Genomic DNA, 22,383 nt, shown 5'->3' with positions numbered 1-22,383 from the left:
CTGACCCGATCGCGTAATATTTTCACCTTTACGCGGTATTTACGCGGCGTACGCATCAGCGGACTACGCGACGATACTCACGATCGTAGACGCATCGAAATCTATAATTAACGTTGCGCAATTTTCCTTTTCCCCTTTTTTTTTTTTTTTTAGAAAAAGCCTAGGGAAGGGGAGTGCATTTGAAAGGCATTAATCTTTATCTACCTACGCGAATCATGAAATCTGTATTTATTTCTTAGAATATTCATCCCCTTATGCAACTAAAAAATTTTGCTTTTATAACTTTGTAATATTTTATATATACATCAAATATTTATAAAGTATAAAAATTCTGTTATTTTATTGAATTATATACAAAAATTTTTAGAATCCGATATAGATTCAGCTGAGATGGCCGGGATGATGACTGAGGTAGATCAAGAATTAATTAACCTGCAACAAAATTGTTCGTATGTATATATATATTTCAGTTTTTTGTACGGTATTTAAACTATGTAATCTTGCTTTCGCTATTTCATCTAGAAACTATTTGAGGAATATGTTAATTTAACAAGTCACTGTGCATCTCGATACCGTCTTTGTTGTTCTTAAAAACGAACCCTACTAGGAACAGGTACTAGAATTTATTCATCTATTTTAGAACGCATCTCACAAGGTGATTAAGATAATCAGTTGTATGCTGAAACAGCTCTCGTGCGAAAAGTTTTTAATCGCTCCTAATAATAATCCTCCCACTTTTTTCCGACAACGTGACCAATCTCGTTCGCCGCGGATTAACGTGTATGTTAAATCGGCCTTAAGTACCTCTACTAGATATTGTTTAAAAGATACATACATCGCATATAATGGAGAGAGGACGAGATAGTCGTTACTCGCGGAACAAAAGGAGGCTGGCCGCTTACCATCTGGAGTGCACGACTTACTTGTTGCTCACGTCGGGGAGCGCGCTCCTCTCATGAATATCGCGATCTATGAGGGCGATGTGTAGCGAGAAGTGCACCCGCGAACTCACGGATGGACGAAGGGAGAGAAACGAGACAAAACATACAGGGGCGAGACGCCGGGTCAGCGATCCTCCGCGAACAGAATTTATCCGAAAACTCAACAATAGGCATCGCAGTGGGATCCGCCTTTGTTCGACGTGGAACAATCGACGAAAACGCTCCTCAGAATTCGTGAACGCGACGGCGCATGGACTTTGATGCACGTCCCGGCATAACCGGAGACTGGAGCTCGCAAAGTGAGAGAGCCCGAGCTCGATAAACATTGTCCTTTAATCCTGTTTGGTTATGTGCTTCATCATCAAGATCCACACAGTCGAATATCTTTTCGCTGTTTCTGTCAAATTACTATCTTTCAAAATTACTATTTTATTTACCACCTTTCGCCTTAATTATCGCGTTAGAAACTTACACATGATGACGTAATCGTAATCGTTTCCATTGTTAACGAGTATGTGAATGCATCGTATTATAGTATGTAATTTTATATACTATACTATACATGTATATACGCGTGTCCCCCCCCTCCCCAAAAAAAATTATCCTTTTATTTATGGAGTTCTTTCAAAATTACTATTTTATTTACCACCTTTCGCCTTAATTATCGCGTTAGAAACTTACACATGATGACGTAATCGTAATCGTTTCCATTGTTAACGGGTATATGAATGCATCGTATTATAGTATGTAATTTTATATACTATACTATACATGTATATACGCCTGTCCCCCCCCAAAAAAAAATTATCCTTTTATTTATGGAGTTATAATAAAATTGAAATTGGTATTATTTTTTTACTCGGGACTTTGTGGAGCGCCAAACAAATTCAAGTTATTAACAAAGATATCTTGATAATTAATTTTGGTAAAACTGCATAAAAGGTAACATACCTTCACTTGAATGTTATAGGAGAGGTTTTTCTGAGTAATTCCCCGCAAGAAATAAGTGGGGGACGGCATTGGTTTAGGAGATATAACAAATTGAAATTTCACAGTTTTAATGCTTTTTCTCAGGTATTATAAAGTAATATTAGGAAAAGTGAAGGTTGTGTACGTTGTATTTGTTGTAGAGCAGACGAAAAAGTGTTTGTTTACATTTACGGAATAGATACATGGTCATAAATATTTTGTCAATAATGTGTTTCACCTATTTCTCGCAGTTCGTTAACAGCTTTCAACACGCGACTACATGAATTTCTGAGTCATGTCTTCAAAAATATTATTTATTGAATGCGTAGGAGGGGGAAGGGGTGGAGCCCCTCTACTAACCCAAACCTATTTCTGATTTAAAATTAAAATTTACTATTAACTTATTCCTTCAACAAGACTTAAAAATTCGTATAGTCGCATGTTGAAAGCTTTTAACAAAGCTATTAACAAACGAGAAATAGGTGAAACACATTATTGACAAAGTATCCATGAGTGTATACCTATCCCGTAAATGTAAACATACATTTTCTCCACGTCTGCTCTACACAAATACAACGTAAGCAAACTTCATTTTTCCTTATTTTATAATAGAAACTAATGCCGTCCCCCACAAATTCCTTGCGGGGAATTGCTCAGAAGAACCTTCTCTACAACATATTTAAGTGGCGATAAAATCGATGTTACCTTTTATGCAGTTTTACCTTAATTTTTAATTCATAAATATTTGCTTTCTCCTTCCTCTTCGAATTACATAAACGAGATAATTTTGCAATCAATTTGTAAATGTAATCATTTATTAATTGAATGATTCCTTTCATAAAAATTGCAGTTTCAGCAAAATCTAAAAAATCCGATCTTGAATATCTACAAGATTTGTACTCAGGAAATAAAATTAAATTTCTATTAAGATAAAGTTTAGTTAAAGTTTTAAAGAATAAGATTTATTGTTATCTGCTTTTTCTCAAACTTTAATCTATCAAAACTATAAATTTAAATTCTTATTAAGAACATCATTTCTTTTTTATATTTTTTTTTTATTTATCCTCTAACATCTGCGCTTGAAACAACATTTAGTTCTTGGATATCCTGCGCAATTCACCTCCGCTATTGTTAGTTTGAAAGCTCAATTCACACACAAACATTCTTTCCATTCGGAAATTGAAGCGTTCAAGATCGGATTTTTCGAACAAACATTCGCCGTTTGCCGTTCAACAGAGGTGCTTGCTTAGGGAGTCGGATAAAGTGTATATAAATCCCCCTCGCAAGTTACGCCCGTGAGACTAAAACACCGAGCTGACCCTGAGTTTTGTTTCTCTTCCTCGTGCGGCTCCTCTTCTTTTGTCGGATTTTTAGACGGCGCTAAGCTCGAGATAAATTGTGGAAATGTATGCAACGCATCCTGATTATCATGCACCAGCACTGCAACTATATCGCGCTTCGTCGATCAAATCCAGTATCGTTTTGTGTAAATTACGCCGCCGTGAAATGGACGATTTTTAAAATCTCGATATTCTTTTTTTTTCATTCGCGGATTTACTTGTTTTCTCGTTAATTAAAAGTGTTAGATTATACATGTAAGTTTGAGCAAATTAGTTAATTTGCGATTATCTATTAAATATGGTGATATTATTACATACAACCTTGCGATATTAGATATATAATGCCGTGATATTTTTAAAATTCGTGTTAAATATTCTTTCGCCCTGTTTCATAATCTTGTTGCCGACAACATGTGCCAACAATGCCAAAATGATTTCGTGTAACGACAGTTTGCGATGCGCGCATAAATTTCTTACATTCTTAACTGCCCTATGAGCCATCCTGGACAAGTACTTAGCGTCGAGCAATCGTTAGGCATTCAGGTACTTTGTTTCTCTTCGAGCGGAAACTTTTCCGGCCGCTGTAGTGATAGGATTGAAAGATATTAACGAAAACTTGGAAGTTTGTGGGAAAGTTTATAATGGCGCGGTATCGAGTGCAATACAGTGTCAGGCTAAATTGTAACTTCCATTACATGGGATTACATTAAGTTACATCAAAAGTGTCGTGCAACTTCCTTGATACAATGTATTACTTATCAGTGGATAAAGTGGAAGCGAGAGATGACATATATTACTTGCCGTATTACTGCTTCATTAAATTATTATTCGGAAAATAGCGCACGTGCCTCACTCATCGGCAAAAGTTTATGGGAATATATAAAGATAATATTTTTATTTTTATTATCAAAGAAAATCATATGTGTAAAATTGCGTCGCGTTGACAATTTGATTCAAGATCGCGTTATCGTAATTTAATATATGTATGTATAATTAACATTCCTGTCAACGATGAATCGCCATCTCTCAATCTCGCGATAATCCCTCGATCGGATAGCGCCGTTAATCTATATATACTAATGTATCCCTTGGGATCGTTAATTAGCCCTTTACGATTCGGTCATTAAATTCCATGCGTCGTTATCGCGGAGTCGCCAATATAACGTCGAGATCCACATGTGCGGTTTCTCACGATTTCATATTATAAATTGGAGCCGGTAGCACGATATTTCCTCGCTCCATAGCTAATTAACACGATTTTCCACAATAACGAAACCTCGGCCTCAAAACGCATATTATATGCCCGAACATATCGCGCGCATACATTTCCTCACACGCGGTCAGAAACAAATGACAATGGCAACGGGTAACGAAGTTATCCATAAAAGAGGGAAACACACGATCAACAAAATCCAATGCCTGGTACTCCGCCAACACGGTTTCGTTCCGTCGAGATTAATTAATCGGACATACTTTTTGGGGTAAAGCCCCGTTTCTCGTTAGTCTTCATTAGCCACACAACAACGACGACAATGCCGCTATCCCCCCGACGTGCCGACGAAATAAACGCGCATTAGCGGCAACGTTCGACCGATTTTTTCCGATGGATTGGTTTTACAGAGCCTATTTTTTCTCCGGCGTCCCGTTTCCTCGCACGCGAATTCGATTAAACGGACGCGCGTTAATCGACGTTGAAAGAGAAACGTCGCTCTCGGGTGATCGCGATCTAGGCCAAATGACAGAACACACGAAAGCGACGAAACCATATTTGATATCTCGTTCGCGAAACGAACGGACGAGCGTGGCAAGATCACGTACGACAGGAGACACATGGTTTGACGATTAATATTGACAAACGCCGTGCTGAAAATTCAATTCTCCGCACGAATTAATTAACTCCATTTTCCCCGAGACCTCGGCGAAACGCCCCATTTTTCCTCTCCATCATCCCCCGCCTTGCATTATCCTCCCCGCGTTCTCCGCTCCGCGATAACGTGCGAAAGTAGCGAGAAGCACGAGAACCTTAATGATATGGCGGTATCGATTTTCGATTGGCGAGGGAGAACGACATCCTCAAAACCTTCGACGATGACGCCGATGCCACCATCCATTGACTCTCTCGTCAACAGCGTTCTCCGTAACGAGAACATTAATATCGATACCACCTACACTTGATTTTCGCGAGCATAATTGTAATATTAATTTTATCGGGTTGTCTCGCACATCGTCTAATATTCGACATTCGCCGATTATTCAGTTTGCGTGATAGTATAAAAGACATTTTTACTAGCACGTTTCATGGAAGAATAGGAATATCCTTTCTCGTGATCTCGCGATGGATATTCCTCTTACTACCATGTGGCGTTCGAAAACTTATAATAAGCTGCTTTGGTAGATAAATATGTCATTAAAATTCGCGCGCAGATTTCCTGAGCCGACTACGAATATATCTGCCTTTATCCTTTAACGCCGTTTAAGTGGCCGCTTGGAATTATTCTTGAGGGATTAACACGAGCGAGTGTAGGCAATGCTCGCGGTACCCTTCCTCTTCCCTCTTTACCTTTTCCGTTCTTCATCGTTCCCCTTTCCCTCAATCCCGGGTCGTGCTTAAAGGGATTCTCGTAAAAGCGGTCCTAAGCGGTTTGCATTTTCATGAATAACATTCGTGAGTACCCCGCTTTATCACCCTCCTTCACCTTCGTGATTCTCGTTTTGTTGCTCGGAAGATGCGGTCGAATATTATGATTTTGATAAATGGTGACAGCGCACCAAGCTAAAGTGCACCGAAAAATATAAAAACACGCTGCGTATCCGTAAAATGAGACGATCGATGATTCGAGTCCAATTTTTTTCGCGAAAGAACGTTTTCCTCCCACGGTTATAGCGCGCAAGTAAATGTAATTAGAATGGAGAACTCTTCCTCTGTGCCTCAAGTATCCCATCCGTCTCCTCGACATAAACACGACATTCGCGTTCTTCGCCTCTCAATATCCTTCGTGCGAGGTCTTGCCGGCGGCATTTAACAAGAACCGACGACGCCCCGTTCCGTCACGCGATGATTAAAGAGGCGCGCGATTAAACCGGCCGCGAAACGGTCGACGACTGACGAGGGTAATTAATGGAGGTATGATATGAAACGTTAGTGCGGATGAGGGTTTCGACGGGACGTTCCAAACAAACGTGGTGGTCACGCATAACGGCAGTTGCCTGTACGTCCCTCCGGGCATCTTCAAGAGCACATGCAAGATAGACATCACTTGGTTCCCCTTTGACGACCAACACTGTGACATGAAGTTCGGATCCTGGACCTACGACGGCAACCAGGTACACTACTATCTCCACTTACACACCGACACACTCTCAGTACACACCGAGAGCACCAAGATTATATTATCGATCCCTTCAATTCTTCCGAATGAGCTATACGCGCTTTTACTCGAGCGAACCGGAAGCGGAGGGTAAAAGAGGGCTAGGGACCGCGAAATGTGGCTGTACCAAATGCGACCGATGTGGTTACCAAGCGGTGCGACAAAAGGGATGATCGCATTTTCGCATGATTTCCGACGGAAAATTCGTTGTCGGTATTTCATGAATAATGATGCTAATATGTGAAATAAAAATCTACAAAAGTTCTCGGTTATTTATCGGTTCAGATTTTTTGAATGGCAGCAGTTTGTACGAATCAATTTGCGTTTGATGTCACTTTATTACAACTAAAGACATTGATTATTTTTATAATTGTGACAATTGTTTAAATAGTGCAAATTCCATCTAAACATCCAGTGTAAAAAGTAACGAATAAATAAATTTGTTACAATTTACTATAAAATTGTTAATGCTACATTTTTTATTCGAGATTATTAAATTCACACTCGCTACTCTAATTAAAGTTTGCATTAATTTTTATAAATATTCATGCATTTTTCGCGGTGCATATTTTAAAATTAATAAGTAGTTATGAAAAACATTATTAATTTGTCGCCGAAGTCGCAGCGATAAAAACGTGTCCCAATCGTAGCTCACGTTACTTAATTACCGTCCAATTATCAATTACCGGGACGCGTCTCGTTCTCGCTTAACGAGTTCGCGACCAAATTTTCAGCAGAGAAAACTGTCGAGTATATTATCCCATCTGCGCTTCGTCGCCCCTTGGCAAGCGAGCGGAGGATCGCGGAATCCTCTGGCGCTTTATCGGCATCGCAAATGGAGCAAACCACTTTCGGTGTCCGTTCGCCATCAGCACCCTCGCTACCATGAGAAACTCGACCCGCCTCTCACTTCTCATTTCCTGACCCCTGGTCCCAAATTGAGACCAGATAAACCTCATTCCGCGCCCGTGACGGGCACACCACACGCGGCTTCTTCTGTCCGACACAAGACTCACAAGTGCAACACACAATAGCGATGCTCCATAGATAGCCGTTCTCACGCTTCGTAGCTTCAGCTCGGATCTATATACATAATATAGGCATATATATATGATATATAGCATTACATGTTACACCACGTTACGATACACGTATCACACGCACCGACGTATGTGTGAGCTAGATCCGCGACAAGAAAGAAATGAAGTAAAATAGGAAGATCAGGGATATCCAGCACTCCGGAAAAGAACATGGGCGTAATTTCAACCTGCAACAGCATCTTTAGATTTTGCCCTATTTGCATTAAAATTTTCGAAAAATTTTAGAACGCGAATATTTCCGCAATAGTCGAGACAGGAGAAACGTCGCTTTGCGAGCGATCGATTTTGCCGATTTCTATTTCGTTCGCATCGATTTCCGACAACGGAGATTAATTTCGAATGTTTTTCTTGCGACGCGAATTAATTCGAGAACTTATGTGCATTTACTGTTTCGTAAATTCCGTAAACACAATATCCCGGGAGTCGATTAACATGCAGAAATAATACGTACACCTTGAATCATCGGATTCGATCTTGCCCTGTTCAATTATTTCCAAATTGCGGGTAACTTGAGGTGATCCATTATGAGCCATTAATGGAGCGATCTCGACGCAGTATTACCGTAACGCTATTTCCATGCGCCGAACCAACGGTGGTGATTGTTTCTATAATGTCAGAAAGGTTACCTCGCTCGATCGTAGTTACTTTGTCACCCAAGTTACTCGACAATCCAAATCTCGCAAAACGCGCTTATTTTATTTCTCACTGTGACTGAATTCAAAATTCTCTGGAAAAATAATATAAAATTAAAGCACAATATGTATTAATAAATCATATTTTAATAAAAAGACGCAAGGATAATCGTTTCAATCCTGTATGACGTAGTTAAAAAATTAATTCATCTTGTACGTCATTCAATTTTTAAGATGTGAATTTACTTTTAAATATTAATTCTATAACGCAGAACCAAGGCTAAAATTTTGTCAAACTAACTCCAGTCGATTATATCTGAATTGCGGATAACCCGTGGCGGTCACCCTTAATGGAACGATCTCGACGCTCTCGTAGATTGTGTCGTGGATATTTCAACGTGCGTTATCAAAGATAATTACATTTGCAGCGCTAAATAAATTGCCGTTGTCTTTCCCCCAAAGTGCGCAATTTACGATACGTACTTTTCTAGTCGAGATACTTTTGCGTTACACGCTAATTTTCCTTAATTGCTTTTTATAACATTCTCCGCATAATAACCGCGACATTTGCATTTGGATGTTTCCGGTCCGGAGAAAATTACGCCTCAGCAAGAAGAGGGTATTCATCATCGCCTCTTTGTCATAACTTAATCTCTCGTAAGTTTCTCTATTAATTATCAAATTATCAATTATTAAAGTTTTATACAATTTTGATATTAATTCTCCAAAATCTTCGTTTAATTCCACGGCCTGCATAAGTTTCCTAATATTCCCTTAATTTCAAATTTGAAGCTGGCAGTCCGCCAAATGAGGATGATTCAAAGTTTCAGAGATTTGTACAAACAAACATAAATTTTGCATGTTAAACTATTAAATTTACGTCGTTAAATGCCGATAAAGTTTGACGGAATGTAACTTGATTTTGGTACAAACGTCATCGTAAATCCGTGAAACCGTCTCTCACGATTTTACGTCTCTTAGTTATGCGGGTGATAAATTTTGTCGTCGACACAGCAACTATTCCCCGTCGTCGTAATATGTAGAAACCGAGATGTGCATGTTTGTATATATACGCCAGATATTAAGGCGTATATGCGAGGCATCGCATCTAACTCACGACGTCGAGTTTGTCGAGCTCGTTCCCACGGCGCGCAGTTTGCAGGCCGCATATAAACGCCAAATGTTAAATTCATTTTACTTACGACCCGGTTTCGACACTTCGCCACGTCCGTGACAGTTTCCAGCCCTTTGAGACTCTCGCGCAAAGAACTAGACATTATCAAGTGCGAAGCTTGTCAGTTTGTGTCTTGTCATTCGAAGTCATTCCCTGACGCATGGAATTAATGAGAATGAGAATCAATATAATTCGGTATTTTATTTTGCAATTCTGCTTGACTTGAAGAAGGTGTGTTTGTTAATTCATTTATAATGTATTGAATATCGAAGAAATCTTAATTTTTCTAAAAAAGAGTTTTACCTAACACCTGTCTCAATAATAATGTATAAAATCAAATCATTTTTATTTAGAAATTGTTTTATATTTTCCGGAAATATTAATTCAAATGTGGCATATGATGATTGACGACATTTTTATTTTAATATCTATTTGACGACACGAAAGTGAGAAAATTACATGCACACACATATTAATGGTAATATTCTTCCATAAGAAGGTACTGCCTTAGCGTGAAAAATTTTATACCCTGCGACATGTGAAGACCACATTTTTATACACGCGCAAATTTAATATAGACCGTCCGACGTCTTTATTGCGATGTTTTTTACGATCCTGAGCGAGAAGGGACCGAACTTTATGATAACAATTTATCGCGACTCGTACGAGAACTGACATCGCTGAGCCATAAAGCAAACTAAAAATGACAAATCGTGATTTTCCGTTTGTTGCTGATGCATTGTGCCGAATCGTAAAGCTCAGCGAATATTCGTTAACGGTCGAATAACGCACTTATCGCGGCGATAGAATGAGAACAACAAGTGTCGGATACAAAATTTCACAAACGTATCGCCGCGGAAATCTATTAGCGCAATTACTACCGCCGTTATCGTTCGAAAAGGATGTTTTTCATCGATAATGAAATCGCACGCGACTAAATCGATACTAAATCGATCATACATACATACACACGCATGAGCATACATTTCTCTATTTATTTGAAAACTTTTTTATTTGTATTACGAAATATAAATATATCCTCACAAAAATTCTAAGTTATCGAAATCAATAAGTGATATTTTACTATTTTGTGTTTGCGTGTTATATTTCGCGATTTGTCCCGATTTATCGAAGTTACTGACTCTGCAATATTAAAATCATTAAGTGCACACGTTGCGGCTTTGTCGTACGCTTTGATGATAAATAAGGTACACGCTTAAGCATTCTCATAAATTGCGCGTCAAACTATTTCCTCGCTCCTCACTGTCGATAAATTTATAAACACTCCGTCATTCTTCTTTGTCCTCATCGCTTTAATACGCAGCTAACGTCGATAAGACTAAAAAACTAGTATTGCTTTTCAGGCGGGACTATCTCTCTCGGGCAATAAATAATCCTTGCACTTCCGCAACGCGGTCTTATCGATTTCCACTTTGAAAGAAATAGATTCTGTCATTATTTGTCTCAGCGCATATATGAAGTTCCTCGTGTCATTTCGTGCAACACTCATCTGTCCATCTTAATTACGCGAGAATGGTAAAATTTATTAATATTTCAGATATTTCAGAGCATTGTATATTTTTTAGATACTCATAATTAATAGCTTTGCTATGAAATTGAAAAGAATAAAATATTGCATCGCGAACTATTTTAACGATTTACATAATAACGAGTCGCTTTTGATTTGTCAATCGTATAATTTTTGCACTAGTTTCTTTCGTAATAAATATCTTTAGGCACGTAGAGAGACTTTAATCGCTGACTTTTATCTGACGATAACATTTTCTGCGGGTTCCTTAAAACGCGATCGAACTTAACACGATTTGCACAGACAGAGTAATGAATATATCATTTCTCCGATAAATTTCGTTTAAATAATAAATAATCCATCCATTTCTATGTACCGTAGCTCTTTTTCTCCAGCGTCGCGTCGCGTCAGCTCGCGTATAATAAGCGATCGCGAATTCAGTTCGTCGAACTTCGCCGGTCGACCATAAGGCAAGCTCGATAATAATGGAATCTTAATGAGGGATCAATGTCTCTCGAATTATACCGGTTGAACGGGAGTATTATTAGCGATTCTCATAAAACGTTCACGGGACGGGAACGATTTTCCGACCGACAGTGGCCTTTAATAACGAGGACGTCGTCGTTCGCGCGCGAGATAACGAACGCGCAGATACCCGTCGCCGGAATCGATCATTCGACTAAAGTATTATTATACATTCTTTAAATCTTTAAAACTATTTCGGCCAAAGGCGTAATTTCCGAGAAACAATGCCGCCACTCTTTACGTCCAAAGCTTTTTATCCGCCATTAAAATCACTCGCAGAGCTCCGGCAAGGGCTTTTTTAAAATTACGTTCGCGATTAAGTTCAGTCCGTTCTCTCATGCTCATTTTACCTTCACAGCGGTTTTATTATGCTTCGTAATAGTATTGCCGTGATCATCCTACTTACACTCACATGCCCACATTGCGTAATCGTTTATTTATTTGAACGTGTTATTTAAGTTAATCAGATTGTATCTTCCTATCTCGACACAGCGATAAAAACTATCCAATTGGACTCGCAAAAATGGATCAAATATAAACGAGTAGTCGCATCGTCGAAAAAAATTTATTTATTTAATTCGTACTAAAATGCAGTTAATGGAAGACTTTGGGTCACGGAGGCGTTAATATTTTACGAGGCAGTCATAAACGTTTACCCTTTCCGGCGGAAATTCGTGCGCGAACGTTTTATTCGGAATAATGAAATTTTGATTTTTCGCGTGATGTCCGTCTGTGTTTTGCAAGTAGGTCGTGCGGTGTTAAATCGATTCTTCATCGATGCACCAATTTGATCCATTTTCTTTCGAACAATTTATTCTAATTACCCGCTAAATTAAGTTAATCGGGTGCCCTTCGGAGTGCTGGAACGATTTGTTAATGAATGCAATCGAAACAATCGAGATTCGTAACCACGTCACGAGCGCAATCTGAGCACACGAATTGGCTATAGCTATGTTGGATCTTATATATAATGGTGTCGGCATATATAACCTTCCTACGTAGAGGAGGGCGCTATGATGTGCTGATGTCGCTTGCCGGTGTTACTTTGCTTTCACGGGCTTTTTCTTCGAGTATCGAGTGAGAGCTTTTTCGCAATATATATATATATATATACATATATCTCTATATATACTATGATGAGTGCGGAAATAAAAAAAGGAAAGAAAGGGAAGAGAACGGAGAAAAAAAAGAAAAACGAGTGGAAATGGCAACGTGGATGATTTCCGGGATTCTATATATATATGCATATACACAGATTATTCCCCGCGTCTTCCCCGCGTGAGAAAAATACTGTAGAGAAGGAAGTGTAGGACGAGACCGCGCGAATACACAAACGACGCAAACTATACTTATACATGCCTCACACACATACACATAGACCAGTCAAAGCAGGGACCACGTGATTATGTCTGAGCTGGAAATTACGATTTTGCATGGAGCACATATTCACGTCGTTCTACTATCGACTCCGCACCGATTATCCTTCGCCGATCCCTGTCCTCTCGCGAAAAGTCGTCCTTCATCCAAGCTCTTTCTGAATCCTTCTCGATTTCCTCTGCGCGTCCAGGATCTCTCTATTCCTTCTTTCTTTTTATTCCCATGACGATTACAATCGCGTGCTTGTATACATACGCTTTATATTTATTCAATCTCTCTCTATCTTTCTATTTCCAACTTTTTTATCGCTTCGACGATCTCTCGTGCATGCAACGGTGATCTTTGCTGCGCATGATGTGCATAATTTATTACGACGATAATTCGTAGCTAGAGGAAGGTGAGCCTATTGTGCATTTCGCGTTACGTATTTCGCCGTTTCAGGATTAGTTTCGATTCGAAGCCGGATAGTATTCAAGTATTCAGTAGTTTGTTAACGAGAGTTATTGAGGAATGTTGCGCGCGTATATATCGAGATATAATAGAGTACTCTTTCGAGCGTTTAATCTAGATTTTTCAAGCGTTTAAATGTTAAACGAGGATATATGTAGCATTTGCAAGATATATTTACGTATATCGAGATATCTATTTAAATTTTTACATGTTGATTTTTCACGTAGAGAAGTATCGCTTCTTATATCTTATTTACTGCCAGAATAAGTCAATGTCTGACCATATATCGACTTGTATCACTAACTCGGCAGAATGCAATATCAGTCAATCAATCAAGTTGTCAATATCCAGTTGGATATAATCAGTCGAAGTTTGCCATCTTCGACAGATATCTCGACGAAAGCGTTTCTCTACGTTCTAAAAATTTTTTTAATGATTAATTCAACGCTCGATCATTAATTAGTGATTTTTTACGTTCAAAAAATGCAAGTACGCGTATTAAATCGCTTTAACCATAACTCTTTTGATTCCGAGAAAATTACGTTAATTACCAGCGATAACTATTTCACAGTCTACTCAGTCTCGATCAAAGAGTTGATCGAAAAAACGATCGCATCAAAGGAGGAAAAATTTTAACGCCGCTTTTATTCGTATCGATGGCAAATTATAAAAGTGTTCGCGCGTATAATCCACAACTATGCACCATTTTATGTAATCGCGCTAGCAATAGCAACAGCAGCAGCAGCCGAGAGGATCACTTTCCTCTCAAGTCGATTTATCCGAGGCGAGAGAGAGAGAGAGAGAGAGAAACGTCTCGCTCGCGTTCATTCAGTGGAATAACCGACGACGACGCTCCCGTTCCATGCAATTTTCCGGTCGCTTCGTCATCGCCGACGCTTCCGGCCATTTCGTTTATGAACAATTTGCGAGGACTCCTCCCGACCCTTCTCCACCTCTCTATCTCTATCTCTGTCTCTGTGATCCGACTCCTCCTAAGTCTCACAAACATTCTTTTAACTCTCATCTTTCCCGAGCAGTTCCTCCTCGACGATCCGCCGACGCAAACACGTCTCGGTCGCCGCCCCAGGATCAAGTCATTTGTAATCTGTCGATCCACCAACGAGTCTGAGTTTCCTACCTTCCGTGGAGTCGATAGCTGAGTGATGTCTCCGTGCCAGCGACAGGCGAATCCCCATTCTTGAGATTCTCCGTACTGGTTACGCGCGCTTCGATCCACGAGAGTTAATTCTCGATCGATCCACGTACCAATTATCCTAAAACACTTCGATTTTCTTAATCGACAATTCATTGTAACATTGTTAACTAAATAGTCACTATTGTGATATTATGCATGGTTTTCGAGTTTCTATAGATCGCATAACAAGTATTACCAGCATTTTACCGACAAAATTTCAGCCAAACTAATATTTTAATTTATTTTTATTAATTTATTTATAATGCAGCTGTCCCAAAATTATCGATCAAAACTGTAATATCAGGTTCTTTAAGGAATTATTATCACAAATATAATTTACAAATAAGCAACAACATAGTCTTGCGAGAACCGTAATACAAGATTCTATCGAACAAAAGCATTTTCTCATAAAAACTCAGTTTACAACTGTCACAAGATATTGAATCGTTGATAGACAAACCGTAAATTCCAATAATAGTATGACAGATAAAACTAATATTAAACCATCGTCGCACATTAATCGCAAATTATTAACTGTAAATCGAGTTTATCCTTAGTTCGCGGAGAACAGATGGATCTTCTATAATATTAACTATAAACCAATGAATCGTTGACTGTGCAGATCAAGATATGTCGCGTACACGTGATCACATATGCACGTGCCGGTGCACACGTAGAAAGATATATATATATATATATAGAAGGAAAGAGAGAGAGAGACAAACAAACAATCAGAAGATTAATTAAATATCGAATCAAAGTTGACACCTACGAACAAGGACTGAACCTTAACTATTCAATAGATTATCGACAGAGATTACAATCTGCTGGTAATACTTACCACGGTCTTTCGCATCCTTAATATTAAAAACCGCGAGTCTGGCTAAAGTGTCAATTTAATAACGAATTTCCGGCGAAAGAAGATTGATTATTAACACGCGACCAAGGTACCGAGTTTTATCGACAATCTCGGAAAAATGTCGCACGAGAAAAATCTAATCTAAAAGTTTTGCCATCGAGAGTCATTACCTCTCACGCGCACATTTTACTTTGGCCGGCCTCGCGACCACGGACGCGACGACATCGACGCGCGATACGTACTATAACGGGACGGTCGTTAGATTAGAAGACAGGTCAACGACTCGTCCAGGTCACGGATCGAATCGATTAATCGACGATTTAGAGACGAAGAAATGCGACAGAACGGAGAATCGAAAGAATGAGTACTCGCTGAGCAAAGCTTAGGCTAAGTTCACGTTCGCTTCGCGCACATCAGTGCGTCTTCATCTCACCGAAGATGTTTGTCGTTATCGTTATCTTGATGCTCCGAGACGATTGAAAAGTATTGATCTTCTCGGAGCAACAAATTATTTATTCAAATAAATGTTTTCTTGACTGATAGCGCTTCGAAAAGTCATGCAAGTGGAATTAGCAAGTAACCCGCGTAAAGACATAGATAACGCTAATCTCATATGTCGATATCCATATAATTTATTGTATGGAGCATACTAATTGCGTGCTAATTACGGCCGCCATGTTGTATGAACTGGTGCGGAAGAGAGCCCCAAACTGAATGCACAAATATATAGATGCCTCACATATCATTTTCGCAATATGCATTGCGAAAAGGCGATAGTTGCCGCAATAATTTTACATTAATTCGAATCCCGCGTAAATAATGTGATTGATGTACATTCGTTAATTATATAAGATCGATAAATTAAACCCACACACGCAAGTCGATCGTGTGTACGACACATATGCCATATACTACGTCTGAAACGGAAGCGAAAATAATTAAAGCCATAATTTTCATCAACGGATTTCGATTTCACGAAGAGAAATGGAAGGGAGATGATGTTACATTCGATTACTGGAGCTCGGTTTTACACGCGACTCGCAAATTACGGACTCACGCGTGCCTAATCTTCGTACTAAGCGCATAATATGTCACTAAATATTCGCGCATATGCTGATCGGCGGCTTGTGGTTTGCGCAACCCATACGTATAGCAGGTACACCGCACGATGGTTTCTTGTTGACAAGCGACACAAGATGCATGCTTCTCATGCCGTATTCGCGAATGATAAATTGCGAACAATCTGGCAGATTTTTATTTGCCGCCTCTTTTCCCTATCCTATTACCCACATTCGTTTTACATTAAATACGTAAAATAGACGATTTTTTTGTGCGACGACTTAGCCGCTCGTCGTCATCCTAGGTCGTTTTCGAAAATTCAAAGAGCAAAGAAAATTTCAGGCGCATCCTTATTCGAAGAATAAGATGGCGAGAAGGAAGGAATACGAATTCACATATCTGTACACGGAGATATTCGCCGTAATAAGAAAAACAAACGCAAAATTTTATTCAAAATGAAAGGCTCCTAGTATTTTCATCTCTATACGCCGCAGAGAAATTATTCTTATTTACATACTTTTTACTTCGATGAAAATCGTGAAAGTTTGCCGTACAAAGTATTTCGCATATAAATAATTGGATATACGCGAGTAAGCAAAAACATCGATATAAAGCACTCGACGAATCAAGCAACGAAACGAGAACGGAAAACCACGCTAACCCAGAACAAGATTAAAAATTCCGTTCGTTTGACACGGCAAATGCTATTTTTTAAACTTCTAATCGAGTCGCGACGCGTAGTTTTGAAGGAGGGTAAAGGGACGGAGGGAGAGAGAAGAGGTTCGGCAACGATAAAAAAAAAAAATTTGTTCCTGCCGCAGCGAGGCTAGATGTCGGGAAATAAACGAGGTGCTCGATACCTGCCTTTCACCTGTTGCACACGTGTGTTCCTGCCACTCCACGGTATGCAACGACGCGTCGAGACACTTCTCTCTGAAGCACAGCTACTCGATACCTCCTTCGCCTCCTCGCGCGTTTCGTCGCGGCTTCTTCGCGCGTCGTCTCTCTTTCAGTCCCGTCGCGTATCCTTACAGCCGCCGATCAGTCAGTATCGCATCCTCGAGAGCGATTCGCCCTCGACTTACTCTCTCGCGAAATTCCCACCCAATCGGAATTTATTTCTCGTCGGGGCAAGACGAACGGCTGCCTATCGGCTCGACCGACTGCAGCGAAATACGTTTCTCGATCGCCTCGGATTGAAACCCCGGGGTTAGTAAATCAACGAGGGATACGAGCCGCGGACATTTATTTTGAGCAGCTGGTATTGATCGGCGCTGCAGACAGTTTCGATTTGTCTATCTATCGTTGACAGAGGGTGACATCGGAGATCGATTGTACACACGTATTTTGAACCTCACATGAGGCAGATTCATTTTTATTGCACGACATATAGTACAGTATATCGAATCGATATTAGTAGGTATGTATCTTTTAGATACTTGTGCATAATATAATTAGATAATTAAATTTCTTCAAATCTTCCTTTCAGATATTTCAACATTAAATAGCAACGATAACATAAAGCAAAATTTATCATAAATCGAACATTTTACGTACTAAAACAAATCTTTTAAGCACTTATATTACATATAATAAAGCTTGTGATAAAATTTCGAAATTACCATTTTACGCAAACTTCCACTTGCAATGATAATGGAGGATCTATAGTCTACACGACAACGATAACGACATGATCTCGTAAAGTTGATAGCCACTTGCCGTCAAATGGCAAGCTTTAAAAGAACGATTATTCGCAACTATGTAAGCGCGAAGCGGACGTGTTTGTTCGGATGCGCTCTTACTTGCGTGCCCCTCGGCGCACTTGATCACGAATTACAGATTGTACCGTAATTAAATCTGATACACAAAAACGTGTGGTGCGTGCGAGCTAGGGCACTCATGTAAGACCACGTGCCGAAACGAGAGAAAAAAGAAAAGAGAGAAAAAGATGTACCGACCTCTCTCGATGAATACATTAAGCTGTATCCCTTTTATTATTAGCCCTTAAGTGTTACTCGACGAGAAGTTGGACATCCTATTGCTTGAGGAAATCGCCCGCCCGCGGCTCGTTCGCGCTATCTCGGTTCGAAGCGTCGACGTGTCTCGTCTTTAACGATCGATTGCAATCGTGAAATCGCAAAATTCGCGCAATCGTTGTTTGTAAATCGATCGCAAAGCCCGATTGCGAGACGCGCCCTCGTGATCGGCGTGTTAAGGGTCGTATAAGGACCGAGACAACAAGACGCGCCGAGGGCGGGCGACTTCTTTCCTCCACATTTTGCGTGTCGGACGAGAATCGTAGATCGTAAAGAATCGTAAACTTTTCCTCAAACCCCATCGTCCATAAAAATACATCACAACCGTTGAGCGGTGCCATTACCGCCGCCTTTCTTTTCGCGGTGCAGCGTGCGGCGACAGCGGTGGAATCTCCTTTCTTTACCTTGATTTTAACTCAACTTTTTTCTCATCAAACTAAACGTACCATGTGTTGTAACTTTACAACGCGTCCGTCGCTATTTTATACAGACGAAATATTTCATCAGAATATCATCTTGCGTTCCAAAAGTTTGAAATAATACGCCTCCGGTGCAAAATATCAGTAAATATCAGCGAAATTTCAGTTGACAGACTTTACGTCGGAAAAAGTACCGTTTCATCTTTCATCTTTTTCCCGGTTTCCTCTGACTGAAAATTATTTGTTCATTAATTATGGAAAGTAATTAATATATTATCATATTTTAGCAGTTCCGTATCGATTACGCGCTATACGCGAGGAATTAATGAGCAGCCATATATTCGCTCTAGCCTTACCTCGTTCGATATTACGCAGCAACGACTTCCCCGTTTAACTTTGTATGTGGTAAGCACACAAACCACATACGCACGTGCGAGCACGCGGAATACGATATCGCGAATTCGGTATTTACGAGCGGAACGATCGGCCGAGATTCGGTGATCAATACCGAACTCGTTTACGCGTTTTCGCGCGAGTTCACTTTGTGGTCTCCCGTGAATCCGAAATGCTGGAAAACATTCGGCAAGTTTCGCTCGTTAAATAGCGGCTTCACTGAGAAACCGGAACAATTGAATCGCGACTAATTCTTTGTTTTTTTTTTCTTTTTTTATTGTCACACGTATTTCTTCTCCACAGACTTCTATATTATATACTTAGACTGCTAATAGCGATGTGACAGGCAGCCATTTACAAGAGGACAGAATATAACCAGGCTGTCAATCGATACTTATTTTTGAAGAGACAGCTTTAACATAACTTTTATATTAAATATATACAAAACTTTTATATTAATATTGCAGTTTTCCCTTCAAAAATAAGTATCGATTGACAGCCTGGTTATATTCTGCCCAATTGTAAATGGCTGCCCTGGCTTCACCTGTCACATCGCTGTTAGCAGTCTAGTATATATATAAAAGTCTATGCTCTTCTCTTATCGATTACAATGTTAAAGTATGATAATTCTCGTACGGAATTGTAAAAGAATCTCTGCGGTACGGGGTACGAAAATTCTTTGGAGTCTCTAATGAACTTGAAAGAGATCGCGTTTGTAGAGCTCGCGTTAGAGGCGGCCGAATGGGAGAATCAATTAAGATGCGGCCAATTAAACAATTTGCGCGCACACGGTTCAATCAAGCCGCACACGGCGAGAAATCCTCGATCACACGCGGTGGCGTGAGAATACAAGCTATGCGCGTTTTCGCGCATCGCACGCACGTATATTTCGACGGTGGGATTTACGAGCTTCGCTTGCTACCGTGACTCGACATAGATAGGGTAGGTGCCGAAATTGCGTAGCTCGTTCTCGATTCCCGTTTACGCGCCGCTACATCGCCGTCGCCGTCGCTGCATCGCGCCCCGTCGAAATGCAGTATCCGTGCGCATTTTCACCAATTGCTCCGCCGCATATAAACGTTGTCTCTCCCCCACAGACCGCCCCTACCCCCCCGCCCGACTCATATATCGACTGCTCTTCCCCCATGACATAAATTGTGTGTCTATATATACGTGTATATAGAGATTTGTACCAACCAAAGACTGTGTCGTCTGTATGTCGTACACACCTGAACTTTGTTCGATCCATTTCGCCCTTCGTGTCACTCAACGAATCAACATCAACCGTATCGATTGATCTATCTGTACAGCGTGTGTGTCGCATGTTAAGTGTCTGTATATATATGTATGTAACAGAAATATTAATGGCCGTTCCTTGTCGTGTGCGCGGCGTAGCTGCATGCCTTCCTGACGATGCTGTAGATGATGTCCGCCGTTGACACGCAAATTTCTCCCTCCCTCCCACCGTTCTCCTTCCTGTCACGTGTCTGTGTACGTGTTGACGCGACGATGCGAACCGATAAACCGGGATTGAGTACCGGGATAATTTCGGCGAGTTCAGACTATGGCGTTACATGTACGCGGAGATGATTTTCATGTCTGTTCGGCGCAAGATACGTTTTCCATACCTGAAGCATCGAGAATCAAGCTTGCCGAAGTTGTAATTAGCAGTCTCAATCTCTGATTACGAAAGGAATATGTGCGTTTGTGTATACCTGTGTAGAAATGTACGCGTAGACACACGTATGGTATGGATCATTATTGTCAATAAAGAGAGCATGATCAATTTCTTCTTTCGCGATAGATTTCAAACGCAGTCCTCCGACTATCGTGAAATATAAATGCAACCGTGCTTCGAACCGTAATATTTCTTCTTCTGTATCAAGCCCATTACCGCGGCGTATTCTATTGTGTGGAAAATATCTCGAAATTACGTTTCCGAAAAAGCGCAAATAATTCTTACCGCAATAAAAGCGCAAATAAAAATTCTCCGCGAGCTAACGCAAATACGCAATGTTAATATTCGGAGAGATGAGAATTAAAGATGATCTCTCGGACAGAGATTGACTGATATGATCGATAAAAATCTCTGGAGATGAAGAGTTTATTTAATTATCGTTTATTTGGCAATTGCATAACACGAGATGAATGCCGTCAAATTGCATTATTTCTAATTGGTTACGATATTGTTTTCATGCGTGCATCAATCCGTTTGCGGCACGAATTGAAACCGATCTAGTTTTGAGCGAATTTATATTTCGATATTACAGCTATATACGAAGACAATCTCTATGTTTATTCAAAACCAATGTAAACGCGATAAATTGCATAGGGTACATTCATTCGTATTCGTAGCGTGGAATATTGATCTTACTAAAATTATTATTGATTTTAATTCCCTATTTACAGGTAAAATCTGTGCGGTCGACAGTGAAAAATGGCTCATTTTTTAATCGTCGGGGAGACCGTAATTATCCGACGAGGCGCTCGATTGCGTATGTACGAGAAGCTTATCCTGCAGAAACGCTCCTCCAGTATCATCGTCTTGATTAAACGCGTCGGATAAGAGGCGTTATATATGAAGATTGAATTTAATTAATTAAGGAGTTGCACAGCCGTGCGCATAACAGCAAATGCATTTGCATCTCGAGACGTCTATTCCCGATGCATCGTGCTGGCGCAATAAACTACGTGTAACCACTCCGTGAATAAAGGCCGAAGCAAAATATACGTGTCGCGATGAATTATGAGGGGCTAACTTTACGAGTCCCGTGTAATACGACCGTAATTTTCGCTGCGAGTTTCACGATACCTAACACCTACTACGTAGTCGGAATTATTACGGAAGGTGATCGTGAAAGAAGGATCAACGAGAGAATGGGAAAGAAAGAGGGCGATGATAAGAAGATAAAGTGAACAGGTCGATTTGATTAGCCGAATATGGGTAGAGATATGAGTCGGATACGGCAATTTTCTTGAAAACGAGAAAATAAACGCGACATAACCGGGGTCACTCTT

At 40.1% G+C, this 22,383-nt stretch overlaps 1 protein-coding gene across 6 annotated transcripts in view; it reads left to right on the top strand.

Annotated features, from left to right (window-relative positions):
• LOC115235470 (neuronal acetylcholine receptor subunit alpha-7) overlaps positions 1-22,383 on the top strand; it is a 224,678-nt gene that overhangs the window by 119,435 nt on the left and 82,860 nt on the right. For all 6 annotated transcript variants that reach the window (XM_029807307.1, XM_029807325.1, XM_029807316.1 and 3 more), the window contains exon 6: positions 6,394-6,574. In XM_029807307.1, the coding sequence (XP_029663167.1) occupies positions 6,394-6,574 (181 nt within the window). The remainder of the gene's footprint in view (positions 1-6,393; positions 6,575-22,383) is intronic.

This window comes from Formica exsecta, unplaced genomic scaffold (genome assembly GCF_003651465.1).
Source record: "Formica exsecta isolate Colony F162 unplaced genomic scaffold, ASM365146v1 scaffold11, whole genome shotgun sequence".
NCBI lineage: Eukaryota > Metazoa > Arthropoda > Insecta > Hymenoptera > Formicidae > Formica > Formica exsecta.
The sequence above is the reverse complement of the archived record's forward strand: the minus strand, read 5'-3'. Positions and strand labels throughout refer to the sequence as shown.